The sequence below is a fragment of the Euwallacea similis genome, chromosome 18 (assembly GCF_039881205.1).
Source record: "Euwallacea similis isolate ESF13 chromosome 18, ESF131.1, whole genome shotgun sequence".
Lineage (NCBI taxonomy): Eukaryota > Metazoa > Arthropoda > Insecta > Coleoptera > Curculionidae > Euwallacea > Euwallacea similis.
In genome coordinates this window covers 1,667,171-1,691,480 of record NC_089626.1, presented here as the reverse complement: position 1 = coordinate 1,691,480, position 24,310 = coordinate 1,667,171, and the positions used below count along the sequence as shown (strand labels likewise).

The 24,310-nt window shown below is 35.4% G+C and overlaps 1 protein-coding gene across 1 annotated transcript in view; it reads left to right on the top strand.

Annotated features, from left to right (window-relative positions):
• The first annotated feature begins 6,212 nt into the window (after nt 1–6,212).
• The window catches only part of LOC136414691 (tyrosine-protein kinase Dnt-like), a 53,348-nt gene continuing 35,250 nt past the window's right edge, over nt 6,213–24,310 (top strand). Inside the window, exon 1 of the mRNA XM_066398859.1 lies at nt 6,213–6,364. Within this exon, the coding sequence (XP_066254956.1) occupies nt 6,250–6,364 (115 nt within the window). The 5' untranslated portion in view covers nt 6,213–6,249. The remainder of the gene's footprint in view (nt 6,365–24,310) is intronic.

The following is a 24,310-nucleotide window of genomic DNA, read 5'->3' as shown; positions in this document are numbered from 1 at the left end:
TTAATTACTTACAGGTGTTGCAAGCGGATTAGTTCGAGGTAAAGTTTTCTAAAAGTTACTGTAAATTAGTTCTTTACAACCGAGAGAAAAATTAATTCTGAGAAGTCATAACCATGAGCTACTGTAAAAGTTGATTGTGTTCATTCAGAAAAATAATATTTGAGGAAATTCAAGAGGCGGACTTTTGATTACAAAACTAGATCAAAAGAAATTGTTAATAGCCACGAGAGAAAGTGTTTTGTTCCATATGTAACACCAATTAAGGAGAATTTTATAGCCATAGTGGTACTTGTCTCAATTTAATTATTCCATCAAAAGCGACGTTTCAAATATTTATCTCTAATGTGGATACAAGGCAATGAAAGTGGAACAACATCAGATTTAGAACTTTATAGGAAAAAAGGGAAAATTTTATTTGGTTATCTTACTGTGCCAACCAAGACAAAAACTATCGCTAAATAAGCAGCATATTTAAAACACTTACATTACACATATTAATTTTCTGTAATGATCAAAATATTGCTGGTTGAACACGCTAGCTCCACAGCTTACATACCTTCACGCTACTGACTTTCAGATCTAAATAAATGCTATTAAGGGGGGTAATTAGGACAAAACTAATGTGCAAAACAATTATGGGTGATGATAGGTGGAAAATCAACCAATATACCTATGCACCTACAGGTAATTCATTTAGCCTGTAATGCAGAGAAAATTCTCGAGAAAAAACTTAAGTGGATGGCTGGCCAGTAGAAAAGATCATTTATCGGATGCATCGTTTGAACGAGGTGAAGGTAACAGACTGTCATGGTGATTAACAACAAACTTTCTTCTCAAATAATACCATTCAGACATTGGCCTTGAAATTGGTCGAAAAAGTTGACCCTGAAACCGATCTTAACACAATTTCATTTAACACCAGCCCATGTAAACAAGTAAAAGCCATAATAGTAGGCGTATGTTTGGGGATTGCCTTCCAGTCCACTCTTCGATAAATTGACAAAAGTGGAATTTAAATCGGAATTTATGAAAACTAAAAGGTGTAATTCGAAATTGATAGTCAATGCGCATGGACTGGTCGAGGTTGTGGCGCTAGCCCCGATTTAACCGAAAAAATATTTTTGGTTTTTGTTTTATTCTACTTAGAGTGTTGGGCGTCAAATTTTGACTTTTTTGTTGTATTCTTTATTCATTCGATTGCAATGAACCATTGACCGTAAACCGCACAAATACGCAAAGATATATTCCGAGCGTAAAGCAGCGTCCAAAGTGCTCGACGCTCCCATTTTCTCATTGAGAATTACATGGGAGGCCCGAAACACGCTCACCATATCGGGGAACGAAACCAACTGATCCTGGAATGGGTTCAGGAACCTATTCCAGGGTTCTTGAACCCTGGGTCGAAGCGCGGCCTTAGACGGCGACGAAGATGCTGGTGGCAGCAATGAGGGGTCGAAAAAACCGAACATTACTGGAATGACCCAGGTCGGTCCGGGCTCTCACGACCGTACACTCAAGCTCTTTTCGAGTATAGGATCAAGAATCTCAAGAGATAAACCTTAAGAGAACATAACTGCGAGGCGTCATAGCTGCGACAAACCTGAGTGCAGACTGTGCATCGACAATGAGGAAATGGTTGGATATATTTCCGAAACTAGGAAGTATATTTCTCAACTTCCACAAAATGTCACTTAACGACACAAATGACTTCCTTAAGAAGTTAAGTCTGTTAGGTGAACTGCAATAGATCTAAGGCACGATAAATCTAAATCGCAGTGCAAGAATAGTTAAACGCTCACTCGTCCTAAATCTAATCTAATCTGATTTTCTAGGGGATCTGCAGTTCCTCAAATTCGATTTTTGCGCAGTCTGTTTCATTACATGAAGGCCACCTTGTATATGCGGCGACATTAAATTTTGCCATTCCACTATTCCCATCGACACATAAATGTGTCACTGACTGTTGGTTCTCATTCTTAATGCTGTGGAAAGACGGCAGCTAAATAAGGACATATAGACACACTGCCGTATATGTGCACTAAATAAAAATATGTAGCTAAACAAATTTTATTGTATCAACATCAACGGCCCCGTGGCCATTTGGTTGAGGGAGGCAGTGGGGGTGGTGGATTGTATACTCGGATGGCGGTTGATTTCGGACGCTTCGACGAGTAATAAACGTGGCTACAAACGTAAAAGTAATGATGCAAATGCAAGTGCAAACATTGCAAATTATCATAAAGTGAATATGACGCCATTGTAGTGGCATTGGACTGTGAAGAGGAGCTGTTTATTCATAACAGGAGTGAATTTGAGCCGGATATGGACGAATCTGTGCCTAACGATGAAGAAATAAACCTCATTTTGTCTGAAGAAGAGGAAAGTGTGGATCATACTGTCAACGTACGTGATGACGATGAAACTTTGCGGAATTAATTAATACTAAGAAAAGACGGATCCAAATACATGTGTAGCGAACGCTAAATTGGTTTTTGTGCACACCCATGTTTTGAGGAGTACTTGTGTTCAATTTGACGCTCTTCTTAAAAAAACTGCATTTTGATGCTCTGCATAATTTCTTATAGATTAGGTTTCTGTGTTCAGTATGGATCCATATACCCAATCTTTCTTCACGTTTATGTCTAGAAAATCGTTTTTATTGTTCAAATAATTTTCTATAGGATGGTTGAAGTAAGCTCAATTTGTCTTCATTGTGAACTCTATTTTCTGTTTGTTTTTAGAAAATACTGATTTTTTTTATTCGTATCATTCCTCGAACGTTACGTGTGGCTATAGCACTCGTCTACTTTAAATCTATGAATAGAGGTGTGTTTTAAGGGTTCTCAATAATTTTCTCTAGGACAGTAAAGTGGGGGTCAGTTTTTAAAATTTGTGTTTCTAGGGGAAACTACGTTCAGATGTCATGTACAATTTCTCATAAAGTTGTGCCTTTAATAACCCATATCACCATATACATATAAATCAGGTTAGTTCAATTTTTCTTTGGAACTCACTTTCCTGGTTTTTTTCTAGAGACTACTGCGTTTCAAAATTCTGTAATGTTCCTAGAAAATTAATTGAATCCAACGTTGTATTCTTTTTTTTAAATTTATAATTAGATTAATGTTTTTCGGTCCCATTACGCCAAATTTATGGAATTTAAGATCTTTTCAAACATGTCTTTATTTTGGAAGTCGCTTTCTTCAAGCTAGAAGGCTATTGATCTGAACTACAATTCGCAAACGCTGTGCTATCAAATAACAGCAGAATATTGTCTAAAAGTAGTGTATTTTAAGTGAAAAACGAAATCAAACTACATAGTTAATTTTATAAGACATAAATAAATTCTTAAGGAGTGCCTCTCGGATGTGACAAGTAATGGGTAATCGCGCCCACCACCTACTCTAAGAAAGTGAAAATGCAAATCGGAATATCACTTCTAAAGCGATTTCGTAATGACTCATTGAACATAAAGATCATCCGATTACAGATACAGAAAATGTATATTTACATATATATACTTATATATACAGGGTGGTCCAATTGCTATGGGCCACTATGGCTACCTTCTAAACCGTAAATGTTACAAGTTCGGTTAAATTAGAGAAAAGTTGTCAAATTTGATGACAAGTTAAGATCTCGAGGCACTGTTGCCAAAATTTGTTCGGTTTCGGAAGTATTGGGAAAAAATGAAATTTTGCCGAAAACATGTTTCGTATATAGTAATTGGGCCACTCTGTATATATATATATACAATGTGTAATATGTATACAAATGTATACAATGTATATATGCTGACATTTACCCAAATATTTTAATTGAATCATCAAAACTTTCTCGGCCTCGTTTTAAATTTTTGCTATTTGCACTGAATAAAAATTTGAATACAATGGCACTACGAATTTTCATTGCTTCGTATAATTTGTGTGTGCGATCGAAGTTGATGGGGTATCACCATAATCGACACCTTGAATACCAATTAGAGGAACGTGAGCTTTGCTAGAGCTTTGGACCGCTTAAGTCGAATTTAATCTTCCTGGGATAAAAACCAGAATTATTCCTTCATTATGTCAGCAAAGTAAATTTAAGGCTTTGAAAACAAAGCTCTGTGACACGAAAGGTCGTAGCACGACAACACACACAGCTACTATTTATATAGAAATTACTGCCTTTATTGCACCATAGGCAACCTCTATTAAGCATTAACAGTTCCATATTACCATATACTGGGAATATTATAGGTGTTTAGTTTGGACACTAGGCCAGAGAGTTGAAATTCATATTTAAATGAAAGTGCTTTAAAAAAAACTTTCTCCTAAAGTTGCCTTGCTGGCCTTCTGTTACTTCAACCATCCGACACCTGCCATAAGAGCACAATTTAATAGTTAATCTTGTGAAATGGGTCACGGTGTATTATGCATTCTTACGAAGAGATAATTTCTCAGACAATCCATAGAGGTCAAATCTCGTTAAGGCGTCCCAGGCAGGAAAATAATCTCTTCATATCCCTTCTGATTCTTCGGTTGAGGAGATTTTTCGATATTTTCCATTCAGTCACCGACTTTAGGAAATGTGGACTGAACAAATAACATTATTAGGCACGTGCTTGCCGCTGTTCCGCGTGTCAACAAATCGATAAATATTTTTTAATCACATTGGAAATCGTGATTTCTTGTGTTTCCACACCCTTCCTTGGAATTCTATGTTAATTCCTCGCATGGCATGATTGAACGTCGATGAGTGAATTAAACAACTCAAAGCTTAAAATATATTTTCTGGAAGTATTCAAATATTTCAATTTCGAGGCTCCGCGACACGATTTGTAAGAGGCAAAAGCAAGGGGAAAATGAATATTCTGAAGAAAACAAGTTAATAAATGTTACCTATATACCTTCGAAACCCCTCGTGTGTAAAGGAAAGTTTATTATTAACAACGCTTTATACAATTTGAAGAATATAACAGCAGATATATAAATATCAAATAGGGGAAATTCTTATGGAAATGTCAGAAAGAAATTTAATATTGTCGAAATACGTATTAGGATAGGATTTGCCTGGTGTTATTTAGCAAATAACGACGCCCTGATAGAAACCTGTTTAATTTAGTAAGGTACCTGTTTATCACCTTTGGTAGCGGCCGCCAAAATGTACAGAAGTTCTGTTCGTTCATGAAATGGTACTACTTGGTACTAATAAATACACTAATATTAAGTGATGAAATTATTCATGTGCAAGACTTAATGCCCGGAATAAGTGCTAAGTAGAGTTAATGAACGGAAATGTTAAAGTTCCAGGCGGCAAGTACGACCACTCGTAAAAGTTCTTAATTAATGCGAGACACGTTTCATCAGAATTTAGTAACTTTCATGAGGGTTTACCTGGACTAACTTGAAGTCATTACCGGTAAGTTAAAAATTTCCAATAAAGGTAAATCTTTCAAAGCCATACGCGCTCAATTAGAGCTGCTACTTGTTAAGAAACAGATCCAGGATGTTCAGTCATTAGCGGTTACAGGTATGTTTGAAATTTTTTATTGTGCACTTTTGTTCTGGAAAGTTTCGGATTTCAAGTCTCTACAGCTTTCCAAGAGAGCGAGACTGAGAAATCGATGTTTCCTCGCTCTTAAAGCTTCTTATCAAAAACATGTTCGAGATATACGTATTACCAGACATAATCTGATCTCGTCAACCTGGATGGGATGTCCTTTAATTAGTTGAAGTCGCTGCTTGTAGACAAACATGCCCAGAATACTCCTTACCGGATAACAGTAAATAGACGCCTCGAAGTGTCTGAAGTCATGTTGAACACTTTCGTATATCGCAACGTTGCGACTTGCAAAAGTACCCATATTTTAATATTTTACGTAGCTTTAACTCAATATTAAAGCTGAATAAATTGATAAATATTAGATCTGACTAAGCGAGAGACTGAAACGAAATTTTCCTGAAATGCAATTAGGATCAATGCGGGAGAGATATTGCGGCAGAAGTGACGCAAGAAAAGGGCTGTAAAAATTAAAAATTCAAGGATTTTGAGTCCTCATTAGTGGGTTGATCGGACGGAAACTGAACCAACTGTTGCAGATGATCAGGGGTTGTATCATAAATCGCGTAAAAATGGCAATAACAATAATATTCGAGTATGCGTGGACACTTCGACCTGTCGAATGCGCTCCCGAAATGATGTTTACAACGCTCTATCCGTCGCGACGCTCAGTGTGCTCTCAAAACCGACGCCGGATGTTTCAACATGCGACTTAGAGCCCTCATTTTATCGCTCTTCTCGGCGATCGTATTGCTCTACGGTAGGACACGTGCTCACATGAACTTTTTTATTTCGGAAGAGGAAGTTCGGAAGTTACTAGGTAAGTGTCGGTGAATTATTTAGGTGTAGGTGACTTTCAAAATTTTATGGCTACTTCAAGAGCCGCGTCGGTGGTTTCAGTGAATGCTTTTAACTTCAAGTTTAATGAAGACATCAAATGTTAAAATATTGTGTGTGTTACTTAGAGATTGCAGATGTAGTCAGGCGGGTCGGGGATTAATGGATCTCACGGGGAACGTTATTAATGTGTCTGAAGATATGTGCCATTCTCGACAATTTGGTGAATGGAGATCCGCAAATTTCTGAACAGGTGTTGCACCTCTTTGTGCCTGTTTAGGCAAAAACTGCCAGTGTGTAATAGTGTAAAAAGGCCTGGGACATGCTTTGCAAGGACAGTATGATTACCGTAAAAACACTTATTATGGAGATGCCTGGCAATTTCTTTGTTAAAGCTCGAGCATGGTTTGAACTCTCTCATTGAAAAATAAATGTTGAGGTTCATTTTTTCTCTCCAGCCAATTTTTGAGGTAACTTCGCAAATCCCAATATTTCCAGAACTCTAAGCGGTCTTCATTAAAGTCGCTCGTCCTCGATGTAGCGAATCACTCATGTCAAACCGAATCTTTGAAACGAAAAATCCATTTTCATGCCTTACTTTCTCCGATAGCTTTCCCCCTAAACAGCGCAAATGGTTCTATCGAGCGCCGCTGCATTTACTCTTAAGCACCCCACACTTCCGCCTTTTTGACTGTTTTGCCCAAGGAATCAACCTGTTGGAACTAACTGGCAATAACGATAAAAAGTGAGTTGTGATAGAAAAATGGTACTTTCCGTTTCGCCTAAGAAAACTAAAACCCGGCAGCTGAGGTTTTCGGTTTTTTTAAATCAGGCGTGACGTCTTGGTATCTGTGACGAAATTGTTTTCTGAGCTGAGCTGCATGAAATATGCGCTCAAAAAGAATATGAAACGCCGCAAACTTTCGGCATCTTTCTGGGAACTATGTATATATTTTTTACACTTGGCGAAGTAGAAGAAGTTTCCCAACATTAGAAGTTTCAGGCCAATGTTTCCATCACTCAGTTGCCTGAGAATTTTTACCTCAAACTTCTTTAATTTACTCGTTCATTGAAATAAACCTAGTGCATCCACTACATTGTTAAAATACACTAGAAGGAAATTTAATAAAGAGGCACTATAAAACTGAGGTTAAGTGTGAAGTTACATTAAATTTAAGAAATCTCGCGTTTTTAATGCTCTACTTTTACGGCTGCCTTTTACTTTAGAACAGGTAGCTAACTTATGTCTCGCTTAGAGCCAAAAAGAGGAAATCTTCACTGGAAATTGCATTTTCCTGCTTTTATTTTTCTAGATGCGGGGTTAATTGCTTTTTACTTTATGCAGCTATTGTTACATTGTTTTAATTTAATTTTCATTTAATTCTTCCTATAATCAAGAATTGCGCTTTGAATTTTTAATGCGTTTCAACAAAGGTGCAGCACAGAGCGAAGGTTTAGTCTCAGGGCAACGACGACGCATAACTATATAATCAATTTTGAACAAAAATATGTCTTAAGCACATATCAGCAAGAGTGTTTTCTTCGCGATAAGAAAATTAATTTACAACCGAGTCTTAGTTATTAAGTGCTTAAATCTTTGGATTTTTCGTGTTTATATTTCGACCAGCAAGACGTAAATTGGTCATAAACGGCTGTGCAACCTTAAACCGATTTACTGTTTTTGATGTTGGGCTCTCCAATGATTCAGTTTTAGGATCGGAGTTTATTTAGGTTTTATCGATAGATTTACAGTTTAAAAGGGTTTGCGGTTGCGAATTACTGTTGTGGAATTTTGATGGATATCCACGTATTTCAAATATGTTCCACTTAAACGGGTATTTATTGCAGTGCTATTTAGCTATATTTGCAGTTAGGCGAAAAAAACCTCTAACTGAGGGCTTTATGCTCAACCGATCCTCTGCATAGACATTTATGGCCCTATTAGTCAAATGATTCCATTCTAAACATCAAACGCTTCAATGGATTTCCACAATCCGTGGCTTCTATTGATTGGCAGAGTATCTACACCCTAATAAGGGGGCTGAGAGAGAAAATCTAATAAAACAATTAATTGAACTTTAGCGGAATAAATAACAACCAGAGGCACGATTACTGAGCTCTCTAATTCTCATCTCATCACATCCAGATGTTAACTTAGGACTCAGCTTGTGAAATGCGTTCTCGGTTTTGCTTAACAAACAATTACCTGGATTTCGAAGCGGTAATAATGCTCTAGTTAAGACTTAATGTAGACAGAATTTCACCATAATTAATTTATTGTAACGCAAAAAGTGACTTAATGGGACCGGTAGGTCAATTTTCTAAGCAACATTTGGGCTTGATGAAAGCTAATAAAATTCCCAAAGCAAATATTTGCTTGATTTGGTTTTATAAATGTTTGCCCATTTTTGCATTAAATAAAAATTAAAAAGGTAGGGAAAGTTCCCTGAACGAGTCAAGATTTACGTGTTAACAACTAAGATTAATTATCCTCCACAGTAATTAACTTTTATATTAGGTCACCAAACTTCGAAATTGCCGCAGCCATTGGATAAACAAAGCGAGGAAATTGGAATTAATAAAGAAATGCATACCGGCAGGATTTGCATGGGTTAGTATACAGTGTGTCAAAAATGTCTGGAGCATTGGAAGTATTTCGCAAACTAGGTACCTACCGTATTTTTTCTGAGAATGTGCATATTATTGTAGGTAATCACAGCGCATCTCGTGAGGTCGTATCAACCTTGGTAAGTATACGGGGCGAGTCACGAAGCACACCACCTTCGTTATTTCTAACGGGTCACCCTGTATCTGAGAAAAATATCAATTGTAATACGTGGCTGAAAAGGAAATTTTATGACGATTTTGAAAATGTCAATATTCGATATTGCGTTCATATGAAAATCGAAAGTTTAACTATTTTTCTCCAAAAGTAAGGACTTACCAAGAAAACTGGCAACATTGCTAAGAAGCTCTCAAAGACGTGTCTTAACAGTGTAAAATTTTATTCCTATAATAGTAACTGTATCAGAGTTATTTGCAAAAAATCAAAAAATCAAAAAAATTCGTTTTTTATAAAATATCTTCGTAACCATTCGGAATTTAGCCGGGATAAAAATAGATTATTAATTAGCTTTAAATTGCGCAACTGTTTCCTAATTTAAACCATTTATTGCCGTTTCCGAGATTCCCATGCTGTTCATCCTTATCTAGGACAGGCTGTATATATTTTCCGACCGAGATTTTAAGATATAGCGAATTTATTGAAGAATAAATTGACAAAAAATCTGACTTCGCGAATGAAACTTCTATTCAATTTTCAGTCAGTTTTTTCATCAGTTTCGGTATTTCCAATCCATCGTTTTCTCTGTGCACATGCGAGAAAGTGAAAATAGAGCAAGGTTATCTGACTCGGTCGGTGGATCATGCATTAAGATATTATTTCTTCTTCAATTAAACAGGCCTGTGCATATTTAATTTGAAGTGAGAGTGTTCCACACTGTCAGTCCAATGAGAGAGCCGCAAACTGAAAGTGAACCAAAATCTCAATTGTCTCGGAACACTAGCAAATTTAGTGATTTCTCTCAAGAATAAGTAAAACGGGCTTTAGTCCCACCTCGAAGGTTCTAAAACTCTGTAGAACATTTTACGTCAATCTCGAACTCCGAGTGTTGATCCCAAATTCTGCATAGCTCGATGAGTAATACGAAATAACACAAGAATGAAAAAAAACGGAAGATGAGTCGAAGAACTCGAAAAGATTAAATTAGTGCAAAATTATGGATTTAAGTGGATGTAGAGTATAGGAAATTACTACCTTTCTATGGTAAATTGCAGAAGAGGATGGAAGCCATGCGCATTGTTATCCATGATGGTAAAATATATTTGTTGTTCTGGTAATTCAAAGAATCTGATATGCTATGGCCATACATTCGATTTAAATTTTTTTTTACCCAATTGGCAACGTGAATCTCCATCAATAAAGCAATATTTTTGAGATATCAAAACTACACATCTATAAGGAAGTAGAAGATTTAATACATTATACAGGATGTCCATTAAATATACAGCAAAAATTCAAGGGGTTAATCATTGGACTATTCTAAGAATATTTTGTCTTTTGATGATTTTTGAAAAGCCTCTTTGTTCTAAAGATATAGGACGAGAAAAATTTTCGGCAATAGCACCATTTTATTACTAAATGTTACATGCAAACCTTCTTAATTTACAAGAACTATTGAAAATGACTACCTCCAGGTAGGATGTAAGAATCTAATTTCTTTTTATTGACTACCGATCTCTTTCAAAAACAACAGGGTCATTTCTTATTAATTTTCACCTAACAATGATCCGATTTTTTAAACCTTCCACATTTTCCACTGGAGTATATTGAACACCATAACTTATTAAAAAAATTTTAATGCCTTTAGATGCTCCCATAGGAAATAACCCAGGGGGTTTAAGTCCAGGGATCGAGCGGGCCATAAGTGAGGTCCACCTCGACGACAATTCTTTTTATCGATGGAGCGAATTTCTTAAGAAATGGATTGGTCGAGTTGGACCTCCCAATGATTACTTCACTCGAGGTAGTCATTTTCAACAGTTCTTGTAGATTAAGAAGCTTCACATGTAATATTTAGTAATAAAATGTTGTTATTAACTGAAAATTTTTCTCGCCCTGTATCTTCGGAACAAAAAGGCTTTAAAAAATCGACAAAAGTTTAGGAAATAAATCCCTGAATTTTTGCTGTATGTTTAATGGACACCTTGTATATTCTAGATTTAAGTGTTTCGTCCATATGAGGAAATCTCGTCAATATAGCAGGGAGATGAGTGAGACAGTACAATGTGAAGCCATTACTAAGATCTATAAATATACATTTTTTTAAACTGTAATCTCTTAAAGAAAGTCTGCACGAGAGTGATCTTAAGCAAGGGTATACGTCTAAGCTCTGCTACAACCTGGAAACCCATCAGTTGAATGTAATAAATAGCTCTTGCTAGATTGCAGTGCACCTTTATAAAAGACTCCTATTGTTTTCATTAGAACATTGCTTAGGTACTGAACTAAAGTTAACTAATAAAACTTACTTTATTAAATGTAGATTCAGAGTTGACGTGTGGAATAACGAATTTAATATACTTTCACACAATTAGCATTGTAGCTATGGTAGCTACAGACTATCTGGAAGTGTATAATGCCTGTTGTGTTTATTGTTTTCCAAAAACAAACGACAAAGCTTTACAGAGGCCTTTGTTGTTTGACGCTCTGTGAGATAGGAAGGCCTACTTCAATCGTCCAGAAAGGATGTGCTTATCTACATCTACATACACTTAAGTTGTTGATTAATTTTCCAGTAGTGATCCAAAAATTAATGTTATCAACATTAGTTTCCTTCTTAAGACCGATTCGCTGTATGGCAGAAGACGGTAATCGAACAGATCATTTACTGTAGTTTAATTAACGTAGAAATAAATTATTAGTCAAGCAGCTTGAGATGAGGATTAAAATAATACAAATTCCTCCAATTTTAACTTGAAAATGGTTGTTTGTTCTTACCGCGGCTTAATTAACCTCGATATAAATTTGTATGTTAATTTTCTAATTTAGGTACTCAGCATATGAACTTAATCGTGCAATTAAACTTTTAATTTTGGCAAAAGTTGGAAAATTGTCTGGCGAGCTCTTTTAAACCTAACAAAAGCTCGTAACCTGCTGGGAGCGAATATCAAATTCCTGTTCAGTGCTCAGCTAGACTGTTAATATACCAAGATATTATGGAGTATAAATTATATTCCGAACCACTTTGGACAAGTTTAAAAGCCCCCCTATAATTAGGATCGAACTTTCCGCGAACTTGTTCGAGTCCATTCAAATTATTCTCACCATTAGTGATAGTATATCGCTCCTACGTTGACAAACATTCATCATTTACATCAAAAGATGCCAAAATTCTTCTTCGATTTTAAAGTCCTGGAGGGATCTGCGGAACTATACCATATCTAAGTGATGAAGGAATTAGTCATCGTTATAGGTCGCACAAGAAATATTTGCAGGTAAATGCATCTTCCCATGACAGTGGGGCAAAGTTGCTGTTCGGTGGTAAAAGGTCAAATAAGTAAGCGTTCAAAAATAACAGCGACTATCTTACTCGCAAGTACTACTTGCATAAAACTGTTTATTCCAATAGAAAGCATTTTTATTGAGGTATTTGATAAAAAAACTGTATACAAAAGGCATTGTATAGAAATTTTATGTCAATATGAGACATCGAAAAAATTGTATTATTGTGAACCACTGTACGGTTCGTCGACCGTCATAGACATGTTGTGCTGATTGCGATTCGTAGGTTTTTGTGTGGCCTATCTTGATGACTAATTTCTTTACCATTTAGATTTATTGTCTAGTGAATTGCAGGTTTACAAATTTCAAATGTGACTCATTAAATTATTGGTTTTTGTTCGGAAAATGAAATTGGTCTCGGCAAACAAATTTCCCTTTTATAAACAGAAAATCAACACGATCTCCCCCTTTTCCATTTATTCATAAATCTGTGATAATTATGAAATTACACATTAACAAGGTTTTCTGAGTGACAAAATACGTCCTTTGGCCCTTCTTAATTATATCTAGAGGCAATTTTAGCAACTCGAGATATTTCTGTTCTCGTTCGGGTTTTAACAGCCGGTTGAGAGAGAGATTGCCATTTGGCCAATTTTAATGACTTGTTTTCTATTCCCTTTATTTCGCTCCAGTGTCTGTAAATTGATACGTTCGTTTTGGCAGCTTCTTGTTTCCATGGTGTCCCTTTTAATTTCGGCCCTACATTACGCCGGATCATTCGAACAAGCAAACAACAACTTAATTTCTTTTGCCTTCTACGGACGAACTTTTTTATTATTTAAAATGGTCTTGAGGCAGGAAGCAATTTCTTTTCGTAATAAATGTTGAAATCCTCTCGTGCTTTTTTCGTTTTACGAAGAACGAGAGGCGTAAGAACTGTTCAAACGATGATTTGGTATTAACTCGGTCACCTTAAAAACTCCAATTTTAAAGCTTCTTTCGTATTACCACCTAATCCGTTTAGCGGCCCAACTGGTAATGCGGAGTATTGAAACAGTTTAGGTTCATACCACCGTGAATCCGAAATTAAATGGAAGAAGAACAAAAATCAAGTGCAGGCAAGACTCTATAACCCCATCTGCTTCTATAATTCTCCATCCGGCTCAAGATGACTTCAAGTGAGCCGGTAATTGCTGGTAATGCTGAAGTTCGTCTACCGACCGGATGAGAGAATTTCGTATTTGAGTCTTCATAAAATATCGAAAATGTACATTAACGGATTTGCGTCTTCGAATCATATCACGTTTATGTTATTTTACGTAATTTGACACAGAATGGATTCATAACTGGAGAATTGAAGCCTTTTCAGATATTCTATTTTTAGGTTTTTTGAAATCTTGCGATAAAACTACTTATTTTTATAGTTTAAATTCTAGTACCTCCGCTCATTTCTGAGATCTTATTCCGTGGTTTGAATTACGGAAATTGTTTTGCTCAAGCAGCAGGCGAGAGCGGCAATCACGCTAGTGCCTTGAGAAATCTCCCTGCAAGTTATGTACACTATTTTTTCGACGACGATGGCCCATATTAAAAAATAGAATAAAAATAAAAAAGTTCCTCTGAGCGCGAATCGAATCGAGACCATCATAGCGGAAATCCGGAACTACTTCATTGTTGCAGACCGCATTTATGGCCGCGATGCTTTCGATTTTTTATGATATTTTGTTCGAACATTATTATCGAAATTAATATTTTTTTGCTATATTGGAGACACGCAAAATGCAGCTAACTTATTCGTTGGGGCATTTAACTCCCAAATGACTCATACAACAACACGTTACTACAATATAATAGTTCTTTTCGCTAGAGGAGTTCATTCGTTTATCTTTCTTAACTCACGTATATGTTAGGAAGTCATAAAACCCCGTGTGTTAGCATCCGTGCGATTTCTATCCCCGTTTATTATACATCTTTATAAGGGGTCGAGGGGAAAATAAATATTTAAAAGCCTGCATCGATCAATAATGAAAATTGATGCTATTATATTTTAAAGTTATTTGACTGGGTAAATAAACCTAACTAGGTAAATTACAGCAGGTATCCAAGGGGAACGTGCCGTGGATATCCTCAGCTCTTCGCCAAAATTGGGTAAATTTTGGGTGTTTTCATAATAGGCCGGGCTAATGCCCGTTTGTGGGTGCCCACTTTTTTCCCTCCCATCTTACAAACACATAGTGGTGTTAAAATATTAATTTATTGTGAAGTTGTTTTGGTCTTTGGCTTGGGGATCAGGATTTGTCAAAGAAAAATCCTATTAAAACCTCCCGACGTTTCGCTGCTTTATTGCTGCATCCTCAGGTCACATGGAGAATCCTTATATTTTCTTTAAAGCCCATGTTTAGGGGTTCTGTTCAATCAGAACTTTCCAGATTGATGAATTTATCGTAAAGGTCTTTGGTCCGTTATTATGTCGGAACACATATTTTTCTTTAGATTTAGGATTAGGATTTGCCAATAGAAATTCTAAGTAACGGTTATCGACGTTTCGCAGTTTTATTATTGCATCCTCAGGGTACATGGAGAATCTCCATAAATTTCAGAAAGTTGATATTTTCGTTGCCCATTTTTGGTTTTGTTGTATTAAAACATCGACTTCGTAGAGTCGACAATAAGTAAACAGATGAGGGATGTGAGTTTCAAGATTGCGTAAATATTCAGGTAAGGAATATGAGTTTGAAAGGAGAAGCAATTTTCTGCAAATTATTCGTGAAGTTTGCAGAGTGAGAAAATCTAGTAAATAGCGAATAGAATAAACGTGAGTGGAAAATCTATGAGACTTTACTAATTTTATTTTATTTAAGTTTTTGTTATACCCACAATATCAAGTTTTCGTTTCTAATTTATTTAAGATAATAAATAATATAATACACAAATATCAAACGGCTGATTGTATTGTAATTAAACTACTTAAAGGTTAGTTCATATTTGTATATTATATATATATATATATCATCTTTATTTCTCAATTAAGAAATGGGCTATCGACCAATGTGGTCTTTCTGCCCGTGAAATACAACTTAAAGGTATTAAAACTAATAGAAGGGAAGAAAACAAACAATTAGACAGCCGGAAAATTGTATATTATATTATTTGTTATGTCAAATAAATTAGAAACGAAAACTTGGTTTTTACAATTTGTTGGCCACCACTCTTATTTTTGTGTTGGCGACCACTGTATGCCCATATCTGTGTATAAAAATAGACGTGCATCCAAGCATACATTTGCTCGTTTACATCCCATAGGCAGCATATTCATCATTTGTTTACAATTCTATTATTTATCAATCATGATCGCATTGCAGCGTACATGTTACATCTGAACACACTGAATTCGAAATTTATAGCAATGCAACCTGATATAATTTTCGACTCTTAATTAATACCAACCAAACATTGTTTCTGCATCCAAACTCCTGCTGTCCCCACGCAGGTAGAGAACTCACCAATTAGATACAACAATATTTACACAAATCCTTAAAAAGTATCAGGAATTATATCCCCCACTGGCCGAAGCTGAGGTGTCTCGACCGATTCATTCATTACTGAAGGAAAAACCTGAAAACTCTAGTAAAATAAATAGACGGGTTAATTCAGTTTCACTTATACTTTTAATCCGGATATTTAAATTTGCATGCAAATTTACTGCATGTTTTATCCAAGACTTACTAGAGAACTTGGATTGGGAAAATCGTTCCGACCAGATGAGCAGTTTAAAACTTATATTAATTATGGGTTTTGTTTGCGGGGAGAACGAAATGACGCGTATTTTATGTGAACAGACCCCAAATAAAATAACCATGAATCACAACTGGTACATAAACTTCACATCTCTCTAACTAATGGTGCTCACTCTTTAGAGAACGTGTCTTCTGTTGCTCTTGGCTTTTATGAGGACTTTGTTTCTTATAAATTATTTTGAGACGATGTGCCTATGTTACGCCGGATAACCGACATTAGTAGATACAGCAATGGCATTTCGCAAAACGAAATTAAATTTCGAAGTGAAAACTTGAAAGGGAAGCCTACTGGAAAAATTAATAACATTTCATTCGAACCACTGAGCATCGTAATCGCCTGTAGACGGGCGTTATTTTTTATTTCGTTATAAGAATATTGTTATACAAAGAGTATTTATTATGATGGTTAAATAATTACGACGATGAAAACTTCGTGTTTCCCGGCCAAATTGGAGTGAAAATTAATGGAAACTCCAGTTAAATTAAGTTCTCCATTTTCTCCTCCGGCTGATATGGAGATGCAGTTTCTTTACCTAGAAACTTCAAGTAATGTTTTACCTAGGCGAGGAAATAGGGATTTCCGGCGAAATCTCACTAATTGTTTTAAATCCCAACATGTACTTCGACTAGAAAATGTACTACAATATTATTTAAATAAAATCTATGGCCGCTATCTGGCGTCAACCTCCAATTCCCTAAAATATTTACGGATAAGTCGGCAATTTATTTTCTCTTTTGATCAAATCAAGCAAGTTGAAATTCCTATGATCGATTTGACCTAAGTTTTAATGAAAAGCAAGACTCAATCAACTTTCGGCAAATTGCTTTCAAAAGCCTAGGGGACTAAACACCTCCTTAAATCGGCATTTCCATTACCTAGTATTTATTTTCGGTTTAAATTGCTCTTACACCTCCGAATAATTCCCATTAGGTGCATCACAGTCGTTTCATCTGTCCGACTGAAATGGAAATATAGACAATAAAAATGCATTTTTACTCAGGTTTAAATTAAAAAAGTTTGATTGCCAGGCCAAAATAAAATGTAAGAAACTTGGTACAAAACGCTAGAGTTAAATTATCAGATTTTTACTGAACGGGGTGCTCGGCGCTTCTTTTAATTTTCTCGAAAGTTTCTTCCGTTTCTTGATGTTAATTTGGGACATGTTTTTACCAATGTTCGTGTTCATTAGACGAGTTTTTGTATAGGCGCTAGATCGATGTAGATACAAGTCATAATTATACAGGGTAATCCAATTGCTATGGGCCACTATGGCTATCTTCTAAACCGTAAACGTTACAAGTTCGGTTAAATTGGAGAAAAGTTGTCAAATTTGATGACAAGTTAAGATCTCGAGTTGTTGTCAAAATTTGTTCGGTTTCGGAAGTATTGGGAAAAAAAGAAATTTTGCCGAAAACATGTTTCGTTTTCTTACATTTTTAGGTTTGTCTTTTGGAAACTATAAATTTTATTTTGCTCTAATTCTAAAACTCCGATGTAGAATAAATAAATTAGGTACCTTTGTTGAAATAAGAAATCAAATGAATGGTCCAAGTCATTCTTGAATCGAATCCAGGCCGTATTTGAAAAATTGAAGTTAGTGTCGAAATCTCAGAAACTAAAAGTGTTATTTTTAAAAACTTAACATTAATGTGTAGAGCTTTAAAAACCAATAAAATGTTGTAACAAAAACTTTTTTCGGAAACCCTTAGTTAACGGTCTATTTACAAAAAAACGTTTTCGGCAAAATTTTGTTTTTCCCAATACTTCTGAAACCGAACAAATTTTGAAAACAGTGCCTCGAAATCTTAACTTGTTATCAATTGACAATTTTTGCCTAATTCAATCGAACTTGCAACGTTTACGGTTCAAAAGATAGCAATTGTAGCCTATAGCAATTGGACCATCCTATAGATAGAAAGCGGGAAAAAATATTATAAGGACAAAGACGAGAAGAGAATTAACATTAGTAAGCGACTAGCAAACAAAATTTGTTCATAAATTAATGCAGAAAACGCAAGCAAGCTAAGCACTAACACAAGAACTAAAACTATGGTTTCCTGAAAAATTGGTGGCGTAATATAGCGGCCGCTATATTACGTCATCGTGCATTTAACAATACACTTACTACATTAATGAGGGATAGGTAGAGACAGGCAAGACCGTGATTGGCGTTGGAAAGGTGTTATTGACCTCATATTACGGCCGCTATATTACGACCTTTACGTTTTACAGGTTTTCCTTGAATATTACTTTTTCACGTTACGAACACAGAGTTTATGCAATAGAGAGCATTTGATAAATTTCCCATTCTAGCTGGGAGGCTTTTAATTCCTCTTTTCTAAAGTTTGCTTTGGTACAAAGAAAATAATCTGACCATTTAAAAATGTTGCCTCAGCAAAAAGAACGTCCCAAAATTCATTAATTTATAACACAAAAGAGATTTCATCTTAAAGGCAAAAATGTGGGACACCTAATTATTTCCCCATCCCAAATCTGGTAATTAGCCTGAGGCGCACTAAGCCTGTTTTGCTTAAAAATTATTAATAATATTTTTCAACATTTAAGTTAAGAAAGTTCTCTAGCGAGGTTTCAAATTTAGCCTGTCAACTTTACGTTCTTACTTAAAAACTTGTGTTTTAAATAATGGAGAACCACAGGTGCTAAATCTACTAAACGGCTCAAAATATAATCTTAAATTTAAATTAAGGGTGACGCGACCCGGAAATCTTTTTCATGTTCGTGTTTTTAAAGCTGTACTTCATTTTCGGAACTAATCCTCTTTGTTTTTCGGATATAAATCTTCTCAGAAATTACTATACAATAGTAGAAGCAACATAATGAGAGATAACATGAAAAGAAGTGTAGTCCTAATCGCCTTCGGCCCTGTTTGGATGGAATGTCATCCAACATGTAGCAAAATCAATGATTTGTAATTTCCCTTTCACATCTGTATTTTTAAATATTCCACAACGGTTTAATACGTCAAATTTACTATGTGCAGTTCTAGCAATGAAAGTAACTGAAATATTAAGTATTTAAAAGGTACTTTATTGTTCAAAAAGGTATTTCCCCAGTAGCAAATAAGAGCCTGAAAAATATCGCGTATAAACGGAACGATTTCTCAGGAAGAAAGTTTATGCTTAAACTTTATCTCCGGGATAATTTACGAATAAGCTCCGGATACATTTAGAATTCAGTATGCCCATCTGAGACGTTTTTATTTCCATTTTCCTGATTTTCATCGAATAATGTCCCGAATTCCTATGATCATTATTTTAAATTGGAAATTCTCTCCCTGTTCTTTGTTATTGCCTCCACCCCCGCTGATTATGTTTACGCATTCGGCGTGAAAATTATTCCGAAATCATTAACATATTCAACAGGTAAGAACGCAGTTATGCAGCAATGAGGCTACGGACGAAGTAATTGCTATGCTAAAGTTGATTTGAGAATTATTCAGTGTTTCTTTAGTGTCGATATCAAGGCGAGTTTGTACTCATGAAGTTCTTTGGCATAGATGGACTGGATAACTGTATTAACCGTACACCAAGGCAAGTATTACAGAGCCCCGCTACGAAGTTTTTTAGTGAAAATTACGCATGAATTTGATTGATGATCAATAGTAGATGATCAAATATCGTAGAGTTCAGCGGGCGGCTATATGATGCGTGACAGCTTAAAGTGGCACAGAATCCACTGTAGATGAAGGAAAACCGCTACTACGGTTGTAATAAATGGTTTATGCTATATACTCAGCTAGATCTAGGAAACCCCAGGAAATAATTCAAGCGATATAAACGATTCTTATTGACACTCCCAACTATGCTAAAACCCATTGCTTAAGCAAAAATGAGAGCGAATTTGCATGTGATTGTACCTATTCTCCAGGATGTGGAAAATGATCACTTCAATTTGGAAAATAACAGGAAGGTATCGTTACTGAGATTTCCAGAGTTTCCTACTTAGAAGACACAATTTTTGAAAAATTCAACTTAAAAATGTATTTGTGGGAATTAAACAGAGTTTGTAAATCTATAAATGGTCACCAACACATCCAAGGTATGCTACAATTACTCAGAGCAATTTAAAAAATGCTAGAGCTCAATGTTTTTAAAAAATAGCATTGAGACCAAAGGGAAACTGGGAGTGAATTCATGTGTGACTGCATCTATAAGTATCCCCTATGACATCGGAGGTAATCGCTCCAATCAAGTAAATAACAGGGAGGTATCTATAGCTATTATTGAGGCCAGAGCTGCTGGGAATGGTTATTACAGAGTTGCTACCGAAGAGGAATAATTTTGTATAAATATGACCTTACAAATCTAGGGTTTCAAAGAAATGTAGCGCTTATTATTCTGCTCAGTAAGGCATAAATAGGAATTAGTTTTTCTTTGCGTATGTATAAATGTTTAGATAAGGAGAAATCCTGGATGATTATAGAGCTTATTGTCTTACTTAGCATGGACATTTTCACTGGGATATAGCAAGTAGTCGGGAAGGATAGAAGCTACAAATTTATACCTGAAAACTATTGGTTATGCAAAATATACTAGCTGAAAGTGACCTAAAACCTCTATATAAGTAAAGGAAAACTATTACTACGTTTATAATAGATGATGTAAGTATAACAAATATTAAACTCGACCTAGGAAATAGCGGGGAATTATTGAAGTTCTATAAACAACTGTTACGGACACTTTCAAAGTTGCTAAAACTATTTAAAGCAATTTAAATAATAGTTTCTGGAATAAAGAGAAAACGATAGTGAATATATATATAATTAAGCGTTTAAATATCCTTTATAACTTGGAAAATAATTTCTTCAATCTTTAAAATAGCAATGAAAGTATTTATATCTATTATTGAGCCTTCAACAGTCGCCACCTACAAAGAAAAATGTTTAAAAAATTAATAAAAATTAAAAACTTTAAAATAAGCGAGTTCATGAAGGTGCGTGATACTGAAAATAACAGGAAAGGAATGACACTGTTACTGACTCATCCAAAGTTTCTAAAACTATTTAGAGCTGCTATCGCCCAGCACAAACCATAGAAAGAATTATTTTATCTTCGAATACAGCTTTAAATGTCCTTTACAACATTGAAAGGTATCACCTTAACCTGATAAATGGCAGGGAGATAATGGATATTTAGAACATTTACTACCAGCGAGAATTGTTAAGAAAAATTTGCAAAAATTTAAATTTTAGATGAGTTTCTGAAAGATTATAGCTGTGAGAGCCCTATTTAGCAGGAATAGAAAATATTCCCTTCGATACTAGCGGATAATGGTAGATAATAGGCTCTATAATTGAACAAAATACGTTGGGTAGCGACATAAAATATACAATCATCTATGACTCATTGGAGGAGAAAGAAGTCGTTTCGACGTTTATAATGAATGGAAATTTAAATGTTAATTATCGGAGTTTTTAGCCTGCCATATAGACATTTCTGGGGATAAAAGAAGTAATACTTCTAAATTAATCAGTAAGGATCAGAAGCAGACTGCGTTGAGAAAAGCCCCTTCGTCACAGTTCTCATCATTTATTTAACGCCACTAGAAGGCCATGATTCATCAGTTTGAAGCACTAGATCCTCGCGAATATTCGGTTAATGAAAACTAATTTACTGAATGAAATGAAAAATAATATATAAATAACAATTATATGCTGTGTTTACTATCACAGTTTATCACAGCTCAAAAGTGCATTTGGTGGTAAATATTGATCCACACTTTGACACTCTATTAGTGAGATCTGAATAGAGAATCTAAGCCGGAATAGGCTCAAAGTACACAAAAAAAGACGTACGAGATGTTCGCAGTATGCAATTTATATCCAGATGAAAAATGTATGAAAAGCAAACATATTTGGGCCGATAAAGTAATAAAAAAATCCCTTCGGGTCTTGATATATATTCCCTGCACTCGTTCTGCTAACGCTAAAATAGTGTTTTATTTTCCATAGTATTTTCGGTACCGAGGCCGCAGTGAAACTTATCATTAGATTTATTAAAAGCTTTGTTACTTTACTACGAAATTTCATCTGAAGTTTCAAGACACAATCCATTACCTCTGTTAAGTCTACTTAATTCCCCAAGTTGATATATTAACGAGAGAAACGTACCCGATGCACTTTCTAACACAAACAAATGGCCTCCAAATTAATTGGGTCGCTCGATCACAATTTATTTGTGAGAAGCTTCCTCTGATAATGATCCCGATATTTATTTATAAAACGGAAGAAAAATGAGTGCAGCTTGAAGAACAATAGGCGGCTCCTACGGAGCTTAATTAAAATATATCGTGAAATTATACGCAGCTTAGTTTGAAGCGACATTTTTAAAAATGACGGATTTCACATTTGAAAGAGGTATTGATGAAGTTTTCACAATATCATTGGAGCTGAGGCGAGTACCACCCCGTTTTTGTTCTAAGCTCATCTCTTTAGTCCTCGGTATTTTTGCCTGACTAACATCAAAAAGCTCGCCGTAACGATGAGGATAATCGGTATTAGCTCAAGCTTCTCGTGCTTCGTATTTTGCTTATTACATGCTTTGTTTTTCAAGAAAACGTCTTAAAGTAAGGCTTTTGTCAACATAATATACCTTTTTAACTTCGATGTCTTTGCATGATTTATTACTTAAAAAGGCTTGTTATCTTTGCTGGAAGCCGTACACTTTAGCCCATTTTTTGTTTATGTCATGCAAAGCAAAGATAGCTTGGAAGTTGTAGTACTTAGCGTGGATAATCAACCAAAATTAAGCTGTAGTAACACGTCAAGGCAGGTTGTGCGCTGCTTTTAACCTTTGCTCGTGATATGTGGATTAGTAATTTTTCAATTTTTCTTCACGGTTCCAATATAGGAGTAGAGGACAACTCATCGGTCAGTTTTATCAAAGGAAATCAATGACCTCAGTCAACGCAACAAATTCGATTTTTAGATTACATTGTTTGAGTTTCAGCAATAAGTCAACTCGCTTTATGTACAGATTACTTCCTGATTGCTGTGTTTGAGTATAAACGAGCTCTCTTTTCCAACACTACATCAAAGATTACTCATTGCGAACCTCAAATTGGTTGTGGAGTTAATTCACTCCGTCTCTTATTACAGAATGTTGTTCCGCAACAAACAACATATGATATCAAAGGGGAGGGGTACCCATTTTTTGCCCTTTTCCAAACTTTTAACCGAGATAGCTCGAGCAGACGTGGGGCAATTACCTTAAAAATAGCTCAAATTAATCGTCTCGACGATGGTCTCGACGTCTTTAAGGTGCCGTAAACCGCTTGTCGATATCTTGTAAAATATCCGAGATGCAGCACCATTTTGGTCTTCGATTTTTGCGATTTTTTGATGCCGAAAATGACGGTTCGAAAAAAGTGCCTTTCCAAAGCTCCGCGACCACAACTGACGTATCTACAGTCAATATACTACCCATATAAGTCCTTTAAACCGATAACCATCGAAAGGTCTGAAATATTTTTCAAAAAATGTCAAAAGGGTATTTTTTGCCACTTTTCAAACTTAAAACCGCCATAAGTCGAACAGATATGTGGCAGTGGCCTTAAAAAAATAGCGTAAATTAATGGTCTCGATAAACTCCTTAAGATGCCGCAAACTGCGTGTCAATATGTTTTAAAGTTTTAGAGGTATAACATTACTTTGGTTCCCAATTTTGCGATTTTTTGGTGTCAAAAATATAGGTATCACCCTTTGTACCACTTCAAAATTTTTGTGATAAGCCACTGGTAAATTGCTCTTTAATTGAGAATTTTTTTTGACTCTTCCTTTTTTCATACCTTCTTGCGAAATTTAAAATCTTACATTGTCCATTGCTGCATTTTGACATTTCAATGATGTATTGTCCACTTTTTGGCCAAACAGGTTCTTTATATGGATTAATTTATTCATATAGATTTATGAAACAATTAATTATATTCATAAGACAATATCATGCCACTTCCAATATTTTTTTTAATTAAAAAAATGGTAACTTAGATAAGAGGGATTTGGTTATTTTTTGAAGTATTTTATGCGTATTTATCAGGGAACTGATAAAC